The sequence below is a fragment of the Brachyhypopomus gauderio genome, chromosome 3 (assembly GCF_052324685.1).
Source record: "Brachyhypopomus gauderio isolate BG-103 chromosome 3, BGAUD_0.2, whole genome shotgun sequence".
Taxonomy (NCBI): domain Eukaryota; kingdom Metazoa; phylum Chordata; class Actinopteri; order Gymnotiformes; family Hypopomidae; genus Brachyhypopomus; species Brachyhypopomus gauderio.
In genome coordinates this window covers 30,604,074-30,629,626 of record NC_135213.1, presented here as the reverse complement: position 1 = coordinate 30,629,626, position 25,553 = coordinate 30,604,074, and the positions used below count along the sequence as shown (strand labels likewise).

The 25,553-nt window shown below is 43.5% G+C and overlaps 2 protein-coding genes across 3 annotated transcripts in view; both read left to right on the top strand.

Annotated features, from left to right (window-relative positions):
• Positions 1-502: 502 nt before the first annotated feature.
• Positions 503-7,216, top strand: riok2 (RIO kinase 2 (yeast)). Its single transcript, XM_076997571.1, has 10 exons — positions 503-691; positions 904-1,042; positions 1,153-1,269; positions 1,446-1,621; positions 1,863-1,951; positions 5,257-5,448; positions 5,807-5,899; positions 6,044-6,469; positions 6,691-6,787; positions 6,908-7,216. The coding sequence occupies exons 1-10, from the start codon at positions 626-628 to the stop codon at positions 7,067-7,069; spliced, it is 1,557 nt and encodes a 518-aa protein (XP_076853686.1). The 5' UTR covers positions 503-625; the 3' UTR covers positions 7,070-7,216.
• Positions 7,217-7,634: 418 nt separating this feature from the next.
• Positions 7,635-25,553, top strand: part of epg5 (ectopic P-granules autophagy protein 5 homolog (C. elegans)) — a 29,335-nt gene continuing 11,416 nt past the window's right edge. The window contains exons 1-27 of one of the 2 annotated variants that reach the window (XM_076997569.1): positions 7,635-7,771; positions 8,216-8,316; positions 8,469-9,362; positions 9,727-9,970; positions 10,294-10,424; positions 12,176-12,283; positions 12,849-12,922; positions 13,170-13,281; positions 14,024-14,138; positions 14,262-14,412; positions 14,712-14,873; positions 15,149-15,306; positions 17,303-17,457; positions 18,716-18,856; positions 19,376-19,537; positions 20,124-20,246; positions 20,584-20,849; positions 20,992-21,132; positions 21,673-21,817; positions 21,966-22,163; positions 22,258-22,368; positions 22,617-22,739; positions 23,243-23,409; positions 23,847-24,059; positions 24,233-24,356; positions 24,683-24,830; positions 25,273-25,444. In XM_076997569.1, coding sequence (XP_076853684.1) covers positions 8,260-8,316; positions 8,469-9,362; positions 9,727-9,970; positions 10,294-10,424; positions 12,176-12,283; positions 12,849-12,922; positions 13,170-13,281; positions 14,024-14,138; positions 14,262-14,412; positions 14,712-14,873; positions 15,149-15,306; positions 17,303-17,457; positions 18,716-18,856; positions 19,376-19,537; positions 20,124-20,246; positions 20,584-20,849; positions 20,992-21,132; positions 21,673-21,817; positions 21,966-22,163; positions 22,258-22,368; positions 22,617-22,739; positions 23,243-23,409; positions 23,847-24,059; positions 24,233-24,356; positions 24,683-24,830; positions 25,273-25,444 — 4,595 coding nt within the window. In that variant the 5' untranslated portion in view covers positions 7,635-7,771; positions 8,216-8,259. The other variant, XM_076997570.1, reaches the window with a different exon arrangement.

Here is a 25,553-nt window from a genome sequence, read left to right as displayed (position 1 = left end):
GTTTTCACACTTTCTTTGCTTTATGACGTACCAAAGACACTCAGATATACATGACACAATTACTTTGTTTCACTACTTCAGGATTGAAAATTGTTTCAAGGAGCTGTTAATAAGCAAGAAGTGTGTCAATGAATTGGTGTGTGCATGAGTGAATTGTGTACACAAAACAATTTGGGCAAAAAAGTATGCATGACTTTGGGTCAAAGATACAAGATGGCTCTATTGTGCCTAATTCAGCACAATGTAAGTGGGCGGGAATTAACTGATGTGGTGAATGGGCGGGGTCATGTTGACGTCAGAAACACTTTAAAACACATTTTGCATCTTAAATTTCATATAAGGCTTGGGGAAATGTTAAAACCTTTAACAGTATTTACATTTGACATAATATTAAATTCTTCGTTTAAATAGAAGCATAATCGGTTTTATTGAATTAAACTGTAATCCTCTCCAGACCACTATGTGGTGGTAATGAGTCGAACTGTTACTCCCCCATTACACACGAAGAGGTGTCTATTCCTTCCGATTCCTGCATGTGATTTGTGCCCAGGGCTTTTCAGATGTTCTGGTTGTTGTCGAATTGTTTTAAGTCGAGTACTTATCGGTTGGATTTCATTTTCAGAATATGGGTAAATTAAACGTGGTTGTGCTGCGATATCTCTCTAGAGATGACTTTCGAGTTCTAACAGCTGTGAGTATTGCTGCTTCTGTTCACTAGTTATCACAGGCGTAACTACCTGGCGTGGATCTCAATACAGCGTGGCGTACCAAACCATTTGAATATGATGACAGTAGTGACAAACTGGTTATGCTTCCAATATAATGTTGTTTCCTTTTACCCATAGCCATGTAAGACTTGGATTTGAAGAACTTTGAATTGTCTTTGCTTGTATTTCTGACCAGGTGGAAATGGGCATGAAGAACCATGAAATAGTCCCAGTGAGTCTCATATCATCAATTGCATCTCTTCGACATGGAGGATGCAACAAGGTTCTGAGAGAACTGGTGAAGCACAAACTGTTGGCCTACGAACGCACTAAGAGTAAGACTTAAACCTGCTGTCCGCTGTCAGAAAGGTTTTAACGGATTCCGCTGGTTTATGTACGTGTGATCTACTGATGAAGCGTTTAGTGAAGCTGCTTGTGTTTTTAGCTGTACAGGGATATCGCTTGAATTACGGAGGTTATGATTATTTGGCTCTGAAGACTTTGTCCTCCAGAGATGTCGTTTTGTCCGTTGGAAATCAAATGGGAGTCGGGAAAGAGTCTGGTGAGCAATTTTAATGATCTCTTTATTTCTTCAGTATGACCTGACGCGTGTACATTTCTTGCACACATCACAAAAATATGTTTAAGTTTAAAGAAGCATGTGGGTTCTTTAAAGCCTTTTAGGGGTTGTATACTTGAGAAGATGATGGATTTAAAACCACTTTTTTTTCCTGTTAGACATTTACATAGTTGCTAATGCTGAAGGGGAACAGTTTGCCCTCAAACTTCACAGACTTGGAAGAACATCTTTCAGGAACTTGAAGAATAAGCGTGACTACCACAAGCACAGGAACAAAATGTCCTGGCTCTACCTGTCTCGACTTTCTGCCATGAAGGAATATGCGTACATGAAGGTAGCCGTCTTGTCTTGTATCTTAAACGCTTCAAAGTTGTAAACGTTATTACATGGTACACGGTGGTTACCTGTAATAGGAATGTTATTAGCTATACAGAGATGTCTTCGTACAGGACACATTTGCACTAAAAGTGCAAAAAGTGTACAGGACACTTTTGCACTAAAAGTGCAAAAAGTGTATAATGTATTTAAAAACGTGCGTGAAGAAGATATGTACTGAACGTGCTGTTTCCATACAGGCCCTGTATGACCGAGGCTTCCCTGTTCCAAAACCAGTGGATTACAACAGACATGCAGTTGTTATGGAACTCATAAATGGATATCCCATGTGAGCTACTTCTGTGTTTATATTTTTTGTGTTTTTGTAAATATTTGAAAGCTTCTAACACTTATGATTCTAACATGATTTATATTATATTATTTATTTTTATCCTATAGTACTTGTTAGCAGTGTTGCCCTATGCAACATGTTACGGCCTGTTGTAGGTGAACAGTAGCGCGAATGTTAATGATGATGGGACTACAGAAGTGGGTGGTTAAAGGTGTATTATATAGAAATTGTATTTACATGGACCTAACTGGTCTCAGCTTCAGGAGTGGCCCAGGCCAACATAACAAACAGAACAGAACTATAAAATAAACTAAACACTAATTACTCTATCAGAAAACAAACACTCAGTACTACGCTAACTCCCTAACAAAAACCATACAAACAAATCCAAACCCCAAAACAAAATGGCAGCAACTCTCTACTTTCCAGAACACCAACAAAGAATATTTACAAAATGTACAACCAGCAGACAATCCGACAGGGACAAAGGCAAAAACATAAACGAGTACAAAGCAGTCAAAACCAGATTTCCAAGACGAAGTATATAAATGCAGAATACTAACAACACAACCAAGGAGCAAAATGTCTCGCTAGGAGGTACTGGGAAGGCCCTTATATAGTGAAGGATAGAAAGACATGGAGCGGAGTCTGGAACGGAGTCTTGCACACAGAACAGACAGCAAACACTACATACAAACATTTTCATAGGACATAACAAACAGTATACACTATATTACCAAAAGTATTCGCTCACCCATTCAAATCATTGGATTCCAATCATTTCCAAAGCCACAGGTGTATAAAACCAAGCACCTAGTCATGCAGACTGGTCCTACAAATATTTGTGAAACAACCTTCAGATTAAGTCAAGAACAGTGCGTAGAGAGCTTTGTGGAATGGCTTTCTGTGGCCAAGCAGCTGCATCCAAACCTTGAATGACCAAGGGCAACGGAAAGTGTCCAGTGCAGTGGTGTAAAGCACTTGGACTCTAGGGGAGTGGAGATGTGTTCTCTGGAGTGACGAATCAAACTTCTCTGTCTGGCAATCCAATGGATGTGTCTGGCATTGGCGGTTGCCAGCTGAATGGCAATTGTCTGACTGCATTGTGCTAAGTGTAAAGTTTGATGGAAGGGAGGATTATGGTGTGGGGTTGTTTTGGTGGAGAGGGGTTGTTTTTAAGGTGTTGGGCTTGGCCCTTTGCGGTAAGAGTTTTGGGGATGACCCCTTTGTGTTCCAACATGACTGCGCACCAGTGCACAAAGCAAGGTCCATAAAGACATGGATGAGTGAGTTTGGTGTAGAAGAGCTTGACTGTCCTGCACGGAGATTCTGACCTTAGAAACAATATTGTGAGTGGTTAATGAACAATAAGTGCATATTACAAATTACACAGCAACTATTAAGACACGCTATTTCTACAGAGTTGAGCGAAAGTAAAAAGAAATGTTTGGACTTAGTGTTCTGAACAAATTGATTTCCTTTAAACTGTTTCCACTTCATGACAGTTACAAGTACAGTGCCCTCCATAATTATTGGCACCCCTGGTTAAGATGTGTTCTTTAGCTTCTTATAAATTGAGTTTTTTTCTAAATAATATAGGACCATGATGGGGAAAAAAAAGTAAAATCCAACCTTTAACTCAAGTGCATTTATTCAGTAGGAAAAAAATCCCACATTAAGAAATAATTGTTTAACATCAAATAATGTGTGCCACAATTATTAGCACCCCTGATGTTAATACTTTGTACAACCCCCTTTTGCCAACAAAACAGCACCTAATCTTCTCCTATAATGTTTCACAAGATGGGTGAACACAGAAAGAGGGATCTTCGACCATTCCTCTTAGCACAATCTCTCTAAATCATGCAGCGACCTGGGTCCTCTCCTCTGCACTCTCCTCTTCAGCTCACCCCACAGGTTTTCAATAGGGTTGAGGTCTGGGGACTGAGATGGCCATGGGAGGAGCTTGATTCCGTGTGTGGTCAACCATTTCTGTGTAGATCTTGCCATATGTTTAGGGTCATTATCTTGCTGAAAGACCCAGTGACGACCCATCTTCAGCTTTCGGGCAGAAGCCACCAGATTTTGTTTTAAAATGTCCTGGTATTTCAAAGCATTCATTATGCCATGCACCCTAACAAGGTTCCCTGGGCCTTTGGAAGAGAAGCAGGCCCACAGCATCATGATCCTCCCCCGTATTTCACAGTGGGCATGAGGTGCTTTTCTGCATACTCAGCTCTTGTGTTACGCCAGATCCACTTACAGCATTTGTTGCCAAAAAGCTCTATCTTTCTTTCGTCTGACCAAAGCACACGGTCCCAGTTGAAGTTCCAGTACTGCTTAGCAAACTCCAAACGTTTTCGTTTATGATTGAGAGTGAGAAAAGGTTTTTTCCGTGCATGCCTCCCAAACAGCTTGTTAACGTGTAGATAGCGCCTGATGGTTGTTTTGGAGACTTTGTGACCCCAAGATGCTACCATTTGTTGCAGTTCTGTAACAGTTAGCTTTGGAGAACTTTTTATTTTTCTTATCATTCTCCTCACTGTGCGTGGTGGCAAAATAAACTTGCGTCCTCGTCCAGACTTGTTTACCACTGTCCCAGTTGTTTTAAACTTCTTAATAATTCCTCTGACAGTAGATATGGACAGGTGTAAGCGAGTGGCTATTTTCTTGTAGCCATTGCCTGACTTGTGAAGGTCAACACACATCTGCCTTACTTGAATGCTATGTTCCTTTGTCTTTCCCATGTTGAAGAGAAATGGCCTCTGTATCACGTCATAATTATACCCCAGGGAAACAGGAAGTTGTAAATTGATAATTAAATGTTCCTACATACGCTGATTAACTTCGTGAACTACTGTAGAATTGACAGAAATTCTTTAATTACATTTATTTCCTAAGAATTGTTAGGGGTGCCAATAATTGTGGAACAGGTGATTTTATGAAGAATAATTATTTCTTAGTCAGGGATTTTATTTTCCCCCTTAAACTTCACTTGAGTTAAAGGTTACATTTTTCTACAATTGTCAGTGTAAGAGTATGTTTCCACAATAACAATTTAATTTATTAGAAGCTAAAGAACACATCTTAACCAGGGGTGCCAATAATTATGGAGGGCACTGTAATTTGACACACAGTGTTATTTTTGAGCATGTCTTAGCAAGCACTTGTCGCAAACATATAGTACTTTCCTCTCGGTGTGTACATGGTGTAATGACACAAAAACTGACAGCAGTGGTTTGGTAGATGGCCTGTGGTTTTTCACTGTGATTGAACCTTTTAATGATTATTTATTTCCACAGGTGTCAGGTGCGTGAGATTCAAGACCCAGCATCTATATACAGTGAAGTCATGGAACTGATAGTCAAACTGGCCAATCATGGCCTAATCCATGGAGACTTCAATGAGTTCAACCTGATGCTTGATGACAGTGATCATATCACAATGATCGACTTCCCTCAAATGGTGTCCACTTCTCACCCAAATGCAGAATGGTGACACGTCAATCTTTTTAGCAGTTTTGCATAGATTTAGCTTTCAAAAGTAGATTTATTACATTTACGTTTACATTTACGGCATTTAGCAGACGCTCTTATCCAGAGCGACTTACAAAAGTGCTAAGTGTTTAGTCAGAATATGCATCTCTATCTATTATTATCATGCATCTCTATCTATTATTATTACTTAGTACCTTTTTAGTTTTTATCATTATGTATCTTAAATATGTATTTGTACCATCAAACAACTACATAGAGATAGAACTCGTTTAGCTAGATTATTTATTTGCAAAAGAATGAAATGGGACAAAACCCATAAACCACATAACTCAATGTTTAAAATATTTTTCCACAGGTATTTTGACAGAGATGTCAAATGCATCAGAGATTTCTTCATTAGGAGATTCAACTATGAAAGTGAACTATATCCCACATTTAAAGACATCAAGTAATTTTCTTGCATTGCTCTTTGTAAATTAACCAGTGTATATCTCATTACGACGCTAACTGGTTTAATGTGGCATGAAGAGATAAACCCTTTTCTATTTGAACTTTGGAAATGCTTGAATTTAATTCATTTTCTGTTGCCCAGAAAAGCCTACTGTCTTGATGTGGAGATCTCAGCCAGTGGTTACAACAAGGAGCTGCAGCAAGACGACCAGCTTCTCCAACCAGTTGGCCCAGAGGGCGAAGAAACACTCAGTGGAGATGATGACGATGATGATGCTACTCCTGGAGCACCAGAGCCTCCTTCAAAAGAGCCCATTGACCTGGAAGAATATAATCATGCTATGTTGGAACTCGAGGGTCTGAAGATTGGTGAAGAAACCCCAGCTGAAGAGGAGAACCAACCGGAGCTTGGAGACACTTGCTCAGCAACCGAGATCTGCACTGACCATGCTGATGTGACTACAGAAAATCCAAGTGACGTGTACAGGGTTGAGGAGCTTGAGAGTGAAGACGACTGTCCGGATTTGGTCGATATCTCCGCATGCAATAAAGAGTTCAAACCTTTCAGGTGAACTTTAAGACTGTACATAAATGTAAAGTCACAGCTGAGTCCCAGATTACTGAAGATAATTATTTGGTCACAGTTAGAATATTGTAGTTGTCTCATGCAGCTTAACCATGTAAAGAATCACATCTGTCCTTTTCTCTGCCTTTGCTAAGCGTGTGCTTTGCTTTACAATTCACCAGAACACTAAAGGTTTTACTTTTTTCATGTTGACATTTTTGCAGAGATCGGGACAGCCTGCTTCATGTTAATGAGCACAGGCAAAGAACAACCAGTGAAACTTCTGCCATCAGTGTTGCTAGCTGCTCCACAATCCCCTCAGTGAGTATAGCAGCAAGTCCTTTGAATACTGCGGTCCAGTTGAGATTCTTATTGCACGTGTCTATACAAAAAAAACCTTATCTGTAGTTTGTTGTTGAAGTACGATATCCTCTTTTGCAGGCGGTGATCAGACAAAAAGTTAGAAGACAACTCACAAAGCAGCAGAAGGCTGCTCAGAGGCGCCGTCTGCAGAAAGGGGAGGCCAACCTGGTGACTAAGGAAAGGAGAGAGAACTTGAACAACATAAAGAGCAGTTTGGAGGCAGCCCAGTTCTGGGGCTAAGAGCAACTGGGCCAAAACACAGCAGCCTTGTTTCGGACTGTATTACATTATTATGGTTCCCATCCAGCCATGATTCTATTGTGGCATCTAATAAGCTGTATATGAACTAAATAAATATTGTTACATAAAGTGTCCTCTCTTATGTAATTGAGATTTAGTTTCATTTCATTACAGTGATGTTTGTGAGTAGAACTGAGATGGCTAGAATTTACAACCTGCTGGGGTTTGTTGGAAAAACCCAGAGTTACAGCAATACAATTTAATCCGTGTAGCACGTGTCTTGTTAAGCACTGGTGAGTAGAGCAAAGGTTGGGACTTTTCAGGGCACTGAAACCGCTTTCCTCGATTTGTGACGTTCTGTACAGTAACATTGGTATTATAATTGAGCTGTTGTTGGCTGGCAAAAGAATAATCCCGTCCACCGAAAATTTAACAAGAGATTACAAGACTGCCATCTTGTCTTTTATCAGTACATTCAGTCGACCTCACTATATTGTTTGGAGGCTTATTTAGATGGTCGCTGGCGTTCCCTCTTTGCGTTTCACCACTCTTTGGCCCCTCGCGGCCGCCGTCGGTAGGTGGAGAGTCACGTGACGCGGATTGCGCTAGAGTTCCCGGAACCAAACAAAACAAAAACACAGATCGCTGGATCGGATCAGAACTTCACCGTGTGTGTGGTGCGTGTACGTTAACACACGGGAGGTGAGGCGGGCGCTGACATTCTGCGTTATTAGAAGTCGCTAACGCTAGATGTTTTAGTTGTCGTATTTGGGGGATGAAGAGGCATGTTTTGCTCTAGTCGCTAGCTCGTTTTGACAGGCGAGCGAGGGCACCGTGTGTGTGTTGTAGTTAGCTGCCACACTATTACATACACGTCTTTAACATTTAACTACATTATTAAACGCATTAATAATCCGTATAATGAGATCAGCTAACATACAACTGGAGCAGGTGAGTGACCTGCCATCTTATTTATGGAGCTGAGCTGATGTATCGGACATGCAGCGGGCTGACATGATCTTCGGTGCAGTTTCTAGCTGTTTTGTTATATATTTTTAGTCTTTTTCAAGTATTGGCAAGTATTTTCAAGTGTTCAACGGTTCGAGCAAGTCATCCTCGCTTTAAAAGAGCCTCGTTATGTTACAGGGTGTGTGTCCGTGAAGAATGAAATGAAGAGATTGGTGTAAAAGATGGCTGAAGCGGTGAGACCAAAGAAATCAAAAGTTAAATCATCTGGAAAGTCGCAGGTAAACATCGCTACAGTAATGGTGTTTATATTGCATTGTAATTGCATTAGAATGGTTTTATTATACTGCAGACACAGCTGAATTTCTTATCATCTTGACTCTTATCCTAACGTGCTTGGCTTGAGTTTGTTTTTTATGTTTTGCTCCCCTAGGATAAAAAGCAAAGACAGTCCCAAAGTGTGAGGAAGGCTTGTGAACCTGCAGTACTGAGCGCTCTGGGCCCTGGGCTCGCTGCTGAGTTCACAGATGTTCCACTCAGTCTTCCCACTGAGCTGCCCACACAGGAGCCTCTTAGCACCCAGGCATCAGCAGACCAAACTGAACAATCAGAGAAGGACCAAAACGAAGATCTGTTGTGTGATGAGCCTGAGACCACAGAGACGCCCCTTAGCACTGGGGAGACCGAGCACAAACTATTATTACAAGATGGTGTAATCAAAGAGGACCAACCTCCTCCCGCCTTGCAGCTGAAGCAATGTGATCTCAAAACTCTCTGTAATAAAGTTGAGCACATTAGTGTCTCTTCCGTATTCCCCTCCCTTCCCTCTCCATCTTTGGCAACCCAGCTACTGGTCACCCCATCAGCAGTGAGCTCTGGACTTGCTGAGGCATCTCTTATGCCGTTAGCGGTCGACGTTGGCAGCACGTCCGAGCAGACGCCTCCCACGCCAGCCGTTCTTCCCCTAGCCGACCAGGAGTCCTCTCCCCCTAGCCTGGTCCCGGTGGAGCTCGCCGTGGCAGAGAGCCGCCCCGAGAGGCTGTACCCGGACCTGCCTCGGTCCTGCCTGACGCCGCAGCCCTTCACCAGCGAGCAGCTGCGCGTGTGGGAGCCGGGCTCCTGGCTCGAGAGCGTAGAGCTCCACGCCTCCGAGTTCCAGGCACTGGCCCACCAGGAGGGCCACGAGCTGCACGAGTTGCTGCTCAGCTACTGGAGGTGCCGCAAACAGCTGGGCCAGGCACAGGCCGAGCTGCAGGCGGCCAACTCGGACTGCAAGAGTGCGCAGAACCGCCTGTGGAGCTTCAAGGATGAGCAGCTCACACTGCAGGTTAATGACTGAGTTACATTGAGTGTCATAGAACACAGGAGCGTTCCGTGTTCCCATATGCAGATGCAGTGTTGCTTAGTAAGTCGATAATAAAGCTTGAATTAGGTTTTGGAGTGTTTCCATTTTCACTGTTTTGAAAACAGTTCAAAGGATGCTTCTGCTTTTTTTCTAACTTCTGATGATTGTGCAGTATTGAAGAAAAAAAATCTCCTTTTAAAACAAAAGTTCATTTTTAAGGGCATTGCAAGACAGCTTTCTTTGTACTCTTTGAAACATTTTGAAATTTTTCACTCCCTCATATTGTGTTCAACACTAGAATGCTTTCCAAAACCCATCACTCCAATAATGGCGTCTTGTCTCCCAGGGTGTGTGCGCAGACCAGTCCAAGGTGTGTGGCTACCATCGCTTCCAGCAGGTGGCGCTGAACGAGGGGGCGCTGGCTGACCTGAAGCGCCTGTTCGAAGCCAAGGCTGAGCTTCTCCACCAGACCGTCGCCCTGCACTCCTACACCTCCGTCCTCTCCCGTCTGCAGGTGGAGTCGTATCTCTACCGCCTGCTCAGCACAAACCCAATCACCAGAAGTGTGGCCGTGCAAGACCCAAGCCCAGGCAAGTCAATATACAGATAAGCTCTTTAAATAAAAGGTGGGCGAGTCAAAATACAGATGTGCTCCATACTTGCAGCAGGCCAGTGCACAACCAGGCTCCATATGTTCCATTCAGTACTGCTGTCATAGGACAGGCCTCTCCAGTGCTAATGGAAATGTTTGCTTAGGTTGACAAAGAAATATTGACTTCTGATTAGAGGACTGGGCAAAATTATACATTGCTAAGGAATTTAGCACAGACCTGGAGTACAGTTTGTACTGTGTACAGTTTGTGTAATCAGGATTCTGTGTTTTGTATTGTGTGGTTGCCCTTGGGGTTGCCAGATGGTGCCAAGTCCCAGCCCTCTTCTCTGCAGCCACTGAAGGAGAGCATCAGTGTGTTGTTCAGCTTCACCCGCCGGCTACTAGACGATTCTCAGTTCCAGAACGACATTCATCTGTGGCTGCAGAAACTGGTAAACAACTTTAGCTAATGTTTTTATGTCTTTTGTGAATCAATCTTGTAGCATATTTCAAAAATATTGAAGGAAAAAGATCCAGTATCATACATACGAGCGGTAAAAGCATGTTCGCTTTCAGTATGTGCAGCAACTTTATTCTTCTTCAAGCATTCTTTGGTAGAACAATTTGTGTGCTTATGGTTGCCTTGCTGCATGAACCATGTTATGTTGATTCATCTCCCTCACAGATGGCCTGACATTTACCTTTAGAATTTGTGGGTATAATTTGGAATTCACTGTTCCATCAATGATGGCAGGCCAACCTGGCCCAGATTACAGCCAGACAGGTCCAGATTGATACTACCACCTCCTTGTAACTCTGCCATGCTCTCCATTGGTGTTCAGTGTTCTCTTAATGGTGGACTTATGAACACTAACCTTACCCAGTGTAAGATAGGCCTTCAGTTGCTCAGAAGTTACTTTGGGTTCCTTTGTGACCTTGTGGACTATTACAAGCCTTGTTCTTGGCATGATCTTTGTTGGTTGTCCACTTCTGATGAGGGTAACAATGGTTTTGAGTTTGCTCTTTATGTATACAGTATGACTGACTGAATTGGTTGAGTCCAGACTCTTTAGAGATTCTTTAGTCCATGTGCTTTAGAGATGTTTTTATAACCTTTTCAAGCCTGATGAAATCAAGAAATCTCCCTTGTTCATGCAATGATCCACTTCCACAAACGTGCTGTCAGACTGTGCTGGAGCTCTGCTCCTTAAATAATACAGGTTGCCCACTCACATCTGATTGTCATCCCATTGATTGACACCACCTGACTCAAAAGTCCCAGGTTCCAATTTTTTGGTTCACATTCATCTACCACTTTTACATTTACAGATATCTACTTTTATTTTTCCTCAGTAAATAATGACAGTCTAATAAATAGAATTTCTTAACTTTCTTTATCTATTTTTAGGAAAACCTAATTGGTTTTGTAACAGTCTGATGACATTTCTTCTAAAGGGTTCACAAAATTCAAAACCTGTAATACAGAAGTACAGATTCTTTCACAAAATCATGGAGTAGAGTCTATGTAGATATTTTTGCAGGTCATGGTTGCTGCTAATGCAGGTGTTGGACAGACATCTCTGGGCTTGATGTATAGCTGCCTGGGAATCAAATCTAGTTCAAATCTAGTTCTACCAGTTAAAGCAGATGGACAAACCAACACTGGAACTACATATATTCATAAAAACTGCAGGCATAGGGTTCGGCTTGAGCAGCTGCCGTACTCTGAGATATGTCTGCTTGGCTCTAGGTGGCCAAGAATCATCTGATGAGCACCCACAATTTCTAGAGTCAGGGTTGGGCTTAGAAGTACTACTGAACCAATCATTAAAAGTATTTTTCACATACCCAGAGCAATTTGAAGCACTTTGAAACAATTTGATAGATTTTTTTTTCCCAATCTTTGGGCTCACGTGTACGTGTGACTGCTGTACCAAAAGTTATGCCTGCTTCTCTATAAGTGGAAGTGAGCTTCAAAGTTAATCTACTAGCCATCCTCACTGCTCTAGATATTGGTATCTGCAATGCAGTCCATAAAAACACTGTCCTTACAAAATGTTTGCCTCATAGTTTCATAAATGTTTATCATGTGAAACATATACAGCTTGGTTTAAGCTCATGGTGTGTTAAAATGTTAAAAATTAAAACATAAATGTTCGTTAAGGGAACCTTGGTGTAGTGTTTTTTTTGTCTTTCTGTCTAGGTGTGTGTATTGCATCAAGTAGGCTCAGCAGGAGATCACCTTTACATCCTCAATCACCTGCTTTGCTGTCCTGCAGGAGTTGGTAAATGGGCTGGACCCTTTCTACAGGTAACACTAGTGACTACACATTTGGGGAGGGAGTACACGAGGATCTGTACGAGGTTTTTTTATACTGTGATATAATTACATTATAACGTAATACTCTATTCAAGACCACATTTGTGAAACTGATTATGATCGTGTCCTTAACTAATCCAGTCTGAATCAGGACTAACAGGAAGTTAATACCCAGTTGGGACCATAACACAGGGTAGTGATGACTGAACCTGTTAGTTTAAGACTGCTAGTAAAGACTGTTTACCATAGTCTCAGGAACGTTTACGTTTACTCCCAGAACAGGAAGTCCAGCTAAAGGACTTCCCTTCACTTCCTTCTGAGCTTTAAAACATCAGTGACTGACTCACTTGTTTTTGTTGTAGTCTGGCTCCAGTTTGATCATATTTATTAAAGAGGTCATCTATTTTCTCAGTGACTGGTGTCCCAGTATGTTGCTTTTAGGAAAGCAGGCCATAATATGGATTGACCATATTATTACTTATCAGCAGTAAAAAAAATATTTCTGAATTTAAAGTCAACATTCAAAATGTTTTCCTTTGTCTTTTTCTACTGTCAGATCAAAGTGCTGGACAATCCGTCTGGAGTTTATCACTTTATGCAGGCCCTGGCCATTCTCATGTCTCCAGTGAGGTGAGACCCCAGACAGAAACAGGGCTTTGCTCTTTCTCCAGTCATGTGCCTAGTAACCGTTTTATAACTTACCTCTTTGACTTTATTTCTAAACTTTGAATGTGTGCTAATACTCTACAGTTTTTAAATATGTTTCATTATTGTGTGATTTCAATGACGTTATCCACATCCTGGACTTTCTATGTTATTGCGTTTAGAAATACGTCAGCATGATCAGCACTAGTATTTGTATGTTTGTGATTTCTAGGGACCGTGCTGACTTTCTCTGCCATATGAAGCCCAGCGATGTGAAGAGTAATAACAGCTACTCAGGACCTCAATCTGCCAACTGGACTCTGGTGGATGAGGGTGGAGAAGAGGTCAGTAGCTACACCACACTAACGTTATTTATCCTTGTTGAATCTTTATTCCTTGTTACACCCTTTTTAAAGAAAAAAGACGGAGGTGGCGGTTGGGTCAACAACACTGCTGCACTGTCCAGTATCAGTGTTCATTAAAGAGCTCATTAACAGTGTGCCCACAAGGTTCCTGTCACAAGACCTGGTTCCCTAACTTGGTTCCATTACGTACCTACATTATTTTAAATTATGTGTGTACATAAAAGTACAATAAAGTGTCTCTCATTTGTCATTTGATATTAAAGGGATTTGATGCCTATTAAATCTTGAAATGGGGTATCTTGAATCTCTTACACCAGGGGTACTCAAATAGAAATGATGACGGGCCACATTTTATTTTTCCAATCACTGACGGGGGGGAATCGCGCACCACGATCTCATCGTCTTGAGATCGTGGTGTGCGATTTCAAAATAAGAGCGGATAGCTTTCAAAACAGCTTGCGGGCCAGAAATAGATAGCGTCATGTCAGTTATGACAAGTGTACTTAATTCAGAATGTAAGTGTTTTGCTATGGCTGTGAAAGTTCTCTGTTATGGCATAGCAGGGGATGGGTGGATGGATGGGTGGGTGTACGGGTTTCTTATTTGGGTTTGTTTGTTTGTAATGGGATGATAACCAAAAGCATGAAACATTGTCTAAGCAGATGTCAGATGATGGTTCTTCAGTGTAACACCACAGAACTGTTTTGCCCTCTCCTCTTAGGATGAAGATCCAGAGACGTGCTGGGTGCTGCTGTCGGAGGATGACCTCATCACTCTGCTCTCACAGTTTCCTTTTGACGAGCTCTTCAAGCACTTGCTGGGGATGTCCTCCAAAGGTCAGGCCACCACGCCAGCCTGTAGCTGACTCAGCCCGTCCTTCAGTTTCTGATTCACCTGCGTATTTCTATATGATTCTCCACTGAAATAAGACTTTGAGTGTGCTGTTATTTCTCTGTCAGGCCACTACCAACCTCAAGCCACCACCAGTCAGAAAATGATGAAGATATTTGCTTTTGCCTCATCGCTGGTTGAGTTGCTAGCTGTTGGCCTGCAGACCTACAACCGTGCACGCTACCGGCAATTTGTGAAGAGAATTGGCCACATGATCAGGTCAGCCAACTTTAAAGTTCAATAAACTGTTTCTTCTCTTACGAAACTCTGGGCTTTTGCTGTATGTCAGTTTATAGTCAGCAGGTTCGTGGCTCTATGCAGGTATCCAGGTATGCATAATGAACTTTACCTCCTCAACTGTCTGTAATATTAGGCCTGTTGTGCTAACTGACAGACTAATGTTGAAGTTCCTCATCCACTTCAAGGCGTGTGTTTATGTCCTAACACTTGTGTGGCACACTTATGTGGTACAGCGTATGGCACACTGACTCATGAACGTTCTCCCTTCTATGTGCCAGGATAACGCTGTGTTACGTGAGTGACCACTGGGCCCAGTACATCAGTCTGACTGGAGTGGGCAGGACCACCATGCAGGAGCAGTCCTTCTCCATGGAGAAACTGCAGGTGGAGTTCGACCATCTCTTCCTTCGTGCTGTCTTGCATGTCCTCAAGGCCAAGAGGTGAGCTCGCTTCTGTTAATTCAGTTCTTGGACCGTCGAGGTGAGATGTTTTTGTGCGTACGTGTAGATGAGAGACTTACTGAATCTCTTACCTGATTCAGCTTTTAAAATCAAAGCTGTATAAAACCAACAACCAACAGGAAATAATACCAGACACAGATTCATCCATACAGAATTCACTCCACATCCTTAATCCCTCATCTCTGCACCTGCTACTCTTCGAATATTAAACGTCTGGCCTGTCTTAAATCCCTGACCCCTCCCCCCGCCCCCAGGCTGGGCATTTGGCTCTTCATGTCCGAGATGCCGTACGGGACCCTGTCGAGTGCAATGCTTTGGAAGATCTTCTACATCATGCAGTGCGCTGAGGCCGACAGCCTGGACAAGCTGAGCTGCAGTCAGAGCGTGGAGAGCTGCATGCAGGCCCTCCGAGGTGAGGCCCGCCCGCACCGCACCGCACCACCTACACCGCACCGCACCACCCGCACCGCACCACCCGCACCGCACCACCCGCACCGCACCACCTGCAACACTGCAGCAAGCACGCGACTCTGGACCGGATCGGAGTGAAAATGTGAAGTCAGTGTTTTTGTTTTCTGTCCCCTAATAGAATATACAGTGGGGAAAATAAGTATTTAGTCAGTCACCAATTGTGCAAGTTCTCCCACTTAAAAAGATGAGAGAGGCCTGTAATTGACATCATAGGTAGACCTCAACTATGAGAGACGAAATGTGAAAAAAAATTGAGAAAATCATTTTGTCTGACTTTTAAAGAATTTATTTGCAAATAATGGTGGAAAATAAGTATTTGGTCACCTACAAACAAGCAAGATTTCTGGCTGTTACAGACCTATAACTTCTTTTTTAAGAGGCTCCTCTTTCCCCCACTCATTACCTGTATTAATGGCACCAGTTTGAAGTCGTTAACAGTATAAAAGACACCTGCCCACAACCTCAAACAGTCACACTCCAAACTCCACTATGGTGAAGACGAAAGAGCTGTTGGAGGACACCAGAAACCGAATTGTAGACCTGTACCAGGCTGGGAAGACTGAATCTGCAATAGGCAAGCAGCTTGGTGTGAAGAAATCTACTGTGGGAGCAATAATCAGAAAATGGAAGACCTACAAGACCACTACTAATCTCCCTCGATCTGGGGCTCCACGCAAGATCTCAGCCCGTGGGCTCAAAATGATCACAAGAACGGTGAGGAAAAATCCCAGAACCACAAGGGGGGATCTAGTGAATGACCTGCAGAAAGCTGGTACCAACATTACAAAGGCTACCATCAGCAACACACTACGACGCCAGGGACTCAGATCTTGCAGTGCCAGATGTGTCCCCCTGCTTAAGCCAGTCCATATCCAGGCACGTCTGAAGTTTGCTAGAGAGCATTTGGATGTTCCAGAAGAGTATTGGGAGAATGTCATATGGTCAGATGAAACCAAAGTAGAACTATTTGGTAAAAACACAACTCGTCGTGTTTGGAGGACAGTGAATGCTGAGTTGCATCCAAAGAACACCATACCAACTGTCAAGCATGGGGGTGGCAACATCATGCTTTGGGGCTGTTTCTCTGCAAAGGGACCAGGATGACTGGTCCGTGTACATGAAAGAATGAATGGGGCCATGTATTGTGAGATTTTGGGTGCAAACCTCCTTCCATCAGCAAGGGCAATGAAGATGAAACGTGGCTGGGTCTTTCAGCATGACAATGATCCCAAGCACACTGCCAGCGCAACAAAGGAGTGGCTTCGTAAGAAACATTTCAAAGTCCTGGAGTGGCCTAGCCAGTCTCCCGATCTCAACCCCATCGAAAACCTTTGGAGGGAGTTAAAAGTCCGTGTTGCCCACCGACAGCCCCAAAACATCACTGCTCTAGAGGAGATCTGCATGGAGGAATGGGCCAACATACCAGCAACAGTGTGTGCCAACCTTGTGAAGACTTACAGAAAACGTTTGACCTCTGTCATTGCCAACAGAGGATATACAACAAAGTATTGAGATGAACTTTTGTTATTGACCAAATACTTATTTTCCACCATTATTTGCAAATAAATTCTTTAAAAGTCAGACAAAATAATTTTCTCAAATTTTTTTTGACATTTTGTCTCTCATAGTTGAGGTCTACCTATGATGTCAATTACCGACCTCTCTCATCTTTTTAAGTGGGAGAACTTGCACAATTGGTGACTGACTAAATACTTATTTTCCCCACTGTAGTAACGTGACTAACCTAGTGACTGGCATGGGTTTACAACTTAAATCAAGTTGTGGATCCCAGTTGATGGTGTGTTTGAATATCAGCAAATTCAGATAGCTATTATTAAGTTTTCTGCTGTATAAATGCACGTGCCATATGCAGTATGCGTCTGTTGCATACTTAATGCAGTAAAGGAAATTTTTAGCTTGTGTGTTTGTCCTTCTAGAACCGAGTCACCAGGAGAGGTTCGAGGCCTGGCTGGTTGAGATAAACAGCTCTGATGGAATTTGCCTGCTGACCACATTTGCACACATGGCCCAGCCCAAACGCACTGATGCAGACCCCGACTTTGTCACTACCATCGTCCTGCAGATTTATGAGGTGCTTTGCTGGACTTTTTATCTTCTATGCTTTGGGAAATTTTCTTAACATGCAAGGAATCATTTCGGTGCTGAGCAATAATTATTAATATATTAATAAAACTGCCTTCAAGGTTGTATCCTTTTGGCATGTTGTAGGGCTGTCGCGGTGAAAGAATTTCCCCTGCGGTTATTTATGGTGGCTCAACACCGCGATATGCGGTATGACGCGATATGCGTCATTTGTCGTCTAAAATCTTAATTTTAGAGCTATATAATTGTTTTATTGTTTTTATTGTAAAGGGGTTCTTATTGTTTTTAAATTGCAAAGAAGACACAGTTTTAAGAGCAGTTAAATATGTGTTTATTGTCAAATAGAGAACACAGAAGTCAAATGAGATGCAGTAAGAACCCATGCTCTTTCGCTTTCTTAAAAGTGTAGGGTAAATATTTTAAACGAGATTTTAAACACAAAAAGATAATTTAATAAATAAATCAATAAAACGAAATCTTTCCTTAACCAGAAGAATAACGTCTCAGCTTAAACCGGAGTTGTCACGTCCCTGCTGCGCGCTAAGAAAACCAACATATTCACCTTATGTGGTTTCAGTGAGGAGCGGAAAGGGCTAACAATATTCCCGGCAGTACTAAAAACTCGCTCTGATGGTGTGCTTGTTGCACAAATGCACATGTACTTGCGGTTGCGGGCAAGTTTGCAGAGCAGAGGAAATCTAGCCTCATTGACGCGCCACCAGGCGAGTGGATCTGCGTGGATTTGACTTGAACCCGAAATGCTCCCAAACCGGCGAAGTCGCGTTTTGTTTTTTGACCAGAGCATCTGCCGTAGTTTCCATCTTTGAAAAAAGGAGACGGATTGTTGATCAGCCGCGCCGGATGATAACAGGGGGTTGATGGGAAAATGACTTTAACTCTTGCACAGGCACTTTCCCCTCGCATGGGAAAAAACACAAATATTGCGGTTGTTGCGGTTAATTCCCGTACGTTGCGATTTTCTCGTCAATAGCGCGGTATTGCTATACTGCGGTTATCGCGACAGCCCTAGCATGTTGTATTTTTCAGTACCTGGTGGTATTGCAGATTTTAGAGCCATACATATGTAGTGCTTTCATTTCACTGAATTTAGAGCACTCTAAATCTAAATCTAATTTTTACTAATACATTCAACACCAGAAAAATGCCATTTTCTTCCCATTTTTTTATCTGGTCTGCTATATTTTTACCTCGCTAAACTATATCTAGCGTTCTTCCTCATGTCTCAGGTGTCTTACGTCAGTGTGGCCACACGGGAGATCTTCTCCAAAGTGGGACGTGAGCTGCTGGCAGCCGTAGCCTTGGCCCACCCGCACATCATCTCCGTGCTGCTGGGGAGACTCCGGGAGACCATGGAGAAGGTTGGCATGGTGGGTCTTCCAACTGTGCAGCTGGGAGTTCCCCTTTGGGGGACGCGGCGCTAGATTTCAATAAGCAGAGCCCTTCATGTCACTTAAACATGATTGTGATGAATGCCTTACATGGTTTAAAAAGCAGTTCCTAGTCTGAGTGAAATGGCACATTCTCTGCCTTTTCCCTTAGTAAAACACTGAATTTCTATGACCTATAATGAACAGAAAAACAGCCATTGATAATATTATTTGGTGCAGAAATATCAAGTATATATAACCAATCTATATGAGAAATGTGTAAAAATTTATATTTTTCATAAATGGCCACTACAATTTAACAGAATTCCCAGGTAATCCAAGACATGACCCAGAAAATGATCAAATCTGCACTTAAATTAAAATTCCACAACATTCCAGAAATTCCATGCCTAGTGGGAACCCTGAATAATATCTAGTATTACACATGGCTAAAGCAATCTGACTTCCTGCTGACTTTCTGTTAATATGCTTAGCTGTGTTCCCGCTCCGTTCCTCTAGGTGTCCTTGTACCTGTTTAAGGAGCTACCCCTGCACTTGTGGAGCCCCAGCCCGGCCGAGATCGGGGTCATTCGGACCTGGCTCCTGGATTACAGCCTGTCTGCCGTGGAGAACAAACTGGCCTGCATCATCCTGGAGGGCCTTAACTGGGGATTCCAGGCGGTAAGCACAGATTGTCTGTAGCTTCACTCCAAGGTTTTGTGCTTTTCTCACGTGAAGTTCAAATGTGTGGGGTGGAGGAAGAAACAAAAGTACTGACTGTGGTGTAAACAGGTGGCGTTTGTGGTGTAAACAGGTGGTTTATGTTAGAAGTATTACCACTCTATACCAAATATGATGAGAGGAAGCTACTGGTCATAAATACAGATGTACTAGAAGAAGAACCTTTATTAATCCTCTAAGGGGAATTTCTCTCTGCATTTAACCCATCCAGAGTGAGTACTCATGTACCTGGAGTGAACACACACACACACACCCAGAGTGAACACACACACACACACACAAACCCAGAGTAGTGGGCAGACACCTGCTGTGGTGCCCAGGGAGCAGTTGCGGGGTTAGGGGCCTTACCCAAGGGTACTACTGCTAGTTGTGGGGTTTTAAACACCAACCTCAAGGCCCCAAGCTCATATCTTTAACCTTTACCCCACAGCTACCCACTAATCATGTGACCTAACTGACTGTGTGATTTATTTTCTCAACATGACCACACTTATCAAACATGCAAGATCTTTCCTTTACCTTTTAGAATGGCAGTCTTGCCCTGTCTGCTGCATTGCACAGTGAGGTGGCGCTGTTGGTGGTGGAGGCCTATCAGAAGTACCTCACAGATAAACCCTATGCTGGCATCATATCTGAGGGCATTAAACAGGTACTATAGATCTTTTCCAAGAGCTCAAAAGTCAAATAAAGCAGAGGCAATGGATGGTGCTTCCCCCACATGCTCACCGGATGGCGCTGTGTCTGTGCTGAAGAACTATTTCAAGTCTTGGCTGAGGCTGTCCCACGTCTGTCCCCAAGCCAAACTTTAATTCTTTTGCATAACTGTGATCCCAATGAAAATCTCCTCTTTCCCACTCTACCTCTCCCCTGCATCTCTCTCTCTCTCTCTCTCTCTCTCTCTCTCTCTCTCTCTCTCTCTCTCTCCCTCTCTCGCTCCTCTTTTCCCTTCTCTTTCTTGCACTCCTGCTCTCTGCCCTCCTCCGCAGGTGTCTTACCTCGCCAGCATCATGCGGCTGGGTCAGACCCCAGAGACGTCCTTTAACCAGTGGGCGTGGGACCTGGTACTGCGCCTCAAGCTCCACGCCAACGAGAGGGCTCCCCAGGAAGCCTGGTGTCCGCTGCCGTCCCCCACCGTCCCCACTGTGCCCGAGATCACAGACTCGCCTACCATGCACCCTGTGCTCAAAGCTGTCAAAGCAGGCATCCCCATTGGCTGTTTCCTGGCACTCAACATGACCACCATTGGCCACAGGTTTGAACATGACCCGTTTCTCTGTTATATACTGTTTTTAAAGTCGGCAAGTTCTTCCTGATAACACGGTTTCTTTGCTAGAGCCATGTGCGCATTGTGTAACTTGAGATGGCGTAATCATTATCTGTTGTCCTTGCTCTAGTCTGGAGAGGTTCTGCAGTGAAGGAATTCCTCAGCTGAAGACCTTGGTCCAGTCTCGCCATCTGAAAGCTGTGATCCATGTGTTGGAAAACATCCTACCGCTGGCTTATCACTGCCACTTCTACCTGCTGAAGAATGAACAGTTAGGAACCTTTTATGTCATCAAATATTTCACACTTCTGTTTGTTTTCGTGCCTTTAGTGGTGCTCTTGTGAGTTCTGACAGTAAAGTAGTTTGAGGCCAGATGGTCTGGGGACATTCTCCTACATCCTGCCACTTCACCCATTTTGGCAACATTTCTCCTTCCATTTTGTTCATCCAATTGTTGAGATTGCTGCCAAAAACGTCTTATTTAAATCGAGAAGCAGGCTGTACAGATGGGATGATACCAGACTTGTAAGGTGGAGAGCTCAGTGGCACAGTGAAACCCTTAAAGCAAAGGATGCATTCACAATAGAATGACATCATTTCGAATCGTTTTCCCCTGTGAACACTTTGGTAAACATACCTGCTGTGTATTTTAACGAGGATGTTATAAAGAAAACCCAGATTTGAAAAACTTGATTCCTGATCATGGTCTTAAAAAATAGTGACATTTGAGTTTATGTTGAAGTGGCGGGATGGGTGTAGTGTATTGTCTGTGTGTTTTCTTTATTCCTGTTATGTTTTGTCGGTCTCTCAGGTTTCTAAACTGCATGCAGCTGTTCATTCAGCTGGACAGTGGGACGCCCCAGGGCGTCACCCAACACGTCACACACAGAGTCACCCAGCATCTCATAGGCATCTCCAGCTGTGAGAACATCAAGCTCCTCAATAGTATGATCCAGGTGAGACATCGTGTTCTTGCCAGTTCCCTCTTCCTTATTAGTCCATAAGGTATCAACGATATCGAAAACAAAACCAGTTGGAATATGATATGGATGATGGATGTTAATATGGTTCTGTGAAAAAATGCTGTCTTCATCCTGGTTCCAGGCCCACATCTTGGAGAGCTCCAGGGTTGGCTGTGTCGGAGCTGTAGCTGTTTTGGAGTTCTGGCTGCAGGTTCTGATTGAGCAGAACCTCTGGCACAGAGACAGAACCGTCCTGTACCTGCTGGACCATCTGTGCCACGCTGCCTTTCTCCATCAGCAGGAGGAATGTCTCCATAAAATCCTCTACCAGCAACACAAGGTGATGTATGCCGTATCATAGAAGGAAGGCCAGTTTGTCATCAAGCATTATAATGAAGAAGAAAAACACCAATACAGAAACTCTGTCTCTACAGAATGCACTTGGTTACCATGGTGACAAGGGTCTGTTGTCATCTCTGATGGGATGGATCGTGGCAGGAAACATAACTCCATCCTTCATTGAGGGCAATGCGTTAACTGGTGAGGTAGGTCTGTTGCAGGGACATGAAGTGCTTGATTAATTCTTCCCCCCTTCAATGTTTCTGTGGTTTTTTTCCAGATTTGAACAGTTGTACTTCTTAAGTTGTGTTTCTAAGGGACAACTGAAAAACATCAGTTCATTAGACGAGATCATGCAAAAAGAACTCAAATATGAGGAGTTTTAAAAGATCTGCATGTGCCTTCAGTTCTGAATTTTAAGCTCTTACTACCATGTGTTTTTATTGGATGGTAGGTGTGGTTCGCCTGGTTGGTCTTGAACATGGAGGCCATCTTTGAGGAGGACTCTCAGCTGCGGCGCTGTGTGGACCATGAGCTCCTGTGCTGTCCTGCCCTCAGCCCTGAGCAGGCTCTCAAGGTGCCCTCCACCTTCACGTCACCTACCCGCTCTGCGCCCTGCTCATGCTCCACATAAGCACAGTTCCCTCAGACATACATTTAAACTGTGTGTGTGTGTGTGTGTGTGTGTGTGTGTGTGTGTGTGTGTGTGTGTGTGTGTGTGTGTGTGTGTATTAATGTATGTCTCTGTATTTGTCATTGTGTCTACAGTTGTTATTTTAGCAATGGTATAATGACCATAACAAATTATTTCTCAGGTGATTTTATCAGTACTAAGCTAGTACTAACCTAGGAAAGGTCTGTATTTAGTGTGACCTCCCTTGGCACTAAGCACATCCTGAAATCTTTTGTGGAGACTGTCCTGAGGTGTTCTGATCTTCTGATGTCATACTGTTCAGGCTCCAGTTCAGCTTTAAGAGAATCGGTCTCGTGCTACTGCTCAAGTCTAAGATGCCATACTAAATACTTGAGTACATTTCTTGAGTCCTCGGTCCAACTGAGTTGTGTTCTTCCGCCAATCAGAAGGCACAGGTGCGTCTGAAGCTGCACGTGGTTCCCTCCCTGCAGAGGCTGATGATCTACCGCTGGGCCCAGCAGGCCCTGGCCACGCCCGCGGACCACCCGCTCCTCCCGCTCATCTGGCAAAAGTTCCTGCAGCTTTACCTCCGCCAGCCCGGCCCAGAGTTTGGGTGCGTTCAGCGCTGCTGTTAAAACTACACCATCCCAACCAAGACAGCTCAGACTGGGATAAACGTCACTGGTTTTAAACAGTTTATGAATGTGTGTTTAGAGCTGTCCTTGTGTTTAAATCATCCACGATTACTCATACTACGTTTTCCATTTACATTTATAGCATTAGGCAGATGCCCTTGTCCTTACAGAAGCGCTTTGTAGTCTATTTCAAAAACATCCTCATGCTAGCATAAATTGCTTAGTGTTAAGTAAAAATGATATAAGGGCAAAATGAGATGGAAACTGAAATTGTGGAATTCATTTAAAAATGAAATCACCAACAGCCGAACCACAAATGCATAACTGCCTAAGTCGCCGAGCTGAAGCGTGGCCTTGTCTGGTGTCCCTCGTGTCTGGTGTCTGATCAGTCAAACGTGTTGCGCTGTGCCGTCAGACTGGAAGCTAAAGGCTGCATCGGGAAGCGCTACTTCCACTGTGCCGCGCACGTCGCCCTGCTGAACGAGCTCCGGCAGCGTCTGGTGGAGGTGTGTGACTTCCACCACGCGGCCGGGAAGGCGCTGAAGGTCCCCAGCGAAGGCGAGACCGCTCCCAGCACCCCCATCGCCCACTGCATGACGTCTCCGGAGCTCCACGTAGAACTAGTTAGGTAGGTGCGCCTGCGTGGATTATCTGCAAATAAGATTGTCACGTCCAAGTAACATACAAGCAGCATTTATTTAAAGTAATCTTGGTGTAGCTTCAGACGGGGCTCCCAGACTGGGTCCTGTGTGGTCCTGCGTGGTCTAAGCGTTTTGGTGCTGTTACTTTATCTTGTGGCAGACTCTTCAGTGCCTTTGCTGCATGGATGGATGATGAGAACCTGCAGACACAGGAGGTCTTCTTGCCCTCGCTTCCGAAGCAATACGATGCCCATCGGCTGGCCAAAATTATGCAGGGCCAGCAGGTAAGACCCGGCCAGACATTCTCCCTCAAAGTCGTAACGTCAATGTTGTGATCACAGCTGTTTGTATAGGCCAGTTCACCCGAAGCACTAATGTTGATAAATGCATTACGTTGTTTGTCCATTTGCATGATGATAACTGATACATTTCACTGTTTAAAACATAGTGTTTTAGTCAACTGTTTGTATAATATTAAGAGTAATAATTTGTTACTTTCTGAATCACCAGAAAATGTGTTATTGCCTGACTAGACTAAACATATATATGTTATAAAGCCAGTGTACTAAAGCAATCTTAGTGCTAATTCAGTCTTTTGAATATGGCTTAGGAGCTGTGGATAGAGTATTTGGACATTGAGCGAGTCCAGCATGAACTGAATGAAGTTCGTAGTCTGTGGGTGAAGGTCAAAAGGGAGCCGTCATTCTCCCAGACCAGCAGCAATTCCATCTTCACTGACTTCATCAATCCTCAGGCTGGTGCGTACACCTTTTCTCAGACCACCGCTTCCTCCTGAGTTGTTTAAATATAGCACATGTGAAAACTGATTTGTGACAATCGAAACTAACTGAATGATCTGAACATCTCGCGGGTCCTCAACAATGCCACCGTTGTCTTAGTAAAACAAATGTGGTGTGATCAGTGAGACTGATGTGTGTGTGCTCTTCATACAGGTCTATCATGGGAGGTCAGTAAACAGTAGTGCAGAGATCACACTCCTTTTCAAACTTGCTGTTCTTAATAGAAACTTAACATAACTTGGATTATGTGTCAATTGTACAATCTATTCCTTGCGTTATGGTATCAGAATAGAATTTAGCCAAATTCTAACTCGGTTTTATTAAATGACTGTGTATTGAAGGCACTTTGAATTAACCTTGTCCTTTGAATCATCATCGATCCCCTATTGGTTCCTTCCAGCAAAAGAACGTATCCTCACCAACCTGAAGAAACACGATGCCCCTCAGGCTGCGTTGCTGCTGGTGCCTGTTAAAGCCCCGGTGCCCGATATTCCCAGCGGGAGTCTGTCTGACGAGCGGGCGTGCACTGTTCTCATCCAGCATGACCTCACTAACCTCCAGCACCAGGCCAAGTGAGATACACCTACTTCCAGGGCCAGAATACCAGACAAAGGACAAAGGAATATCTCCCTTAATATGACCGCAAGGAACCAGGCTTTTAATGCACCTCAAACATTATGG

Excerpts from the sequence above, each read along its gene's own strand:
- riok2 (XM_076997571.1), top strand. The coding sequence starts at position 626 with ATGGGTAAATTAAACGTGGTTGTGCTGCGATATCTCTCTAGAGATGAC. Across the intron at positions 1,952-5,256 it reads CTCATAAATGGATATCCCAT|GTGTCAGGTGCGTGAGATTC; the intron begins GTGAGCTACTTC and ends TTATTTCCACAG. Across the intron at positions 6,788-6,907 it reads GCTGCTCCACAATCCCCTCA|GCGGTGATCAGACAAAAAGT; the intron begins GTGAGTATAGCA and ends CCTCTTTTGCAG.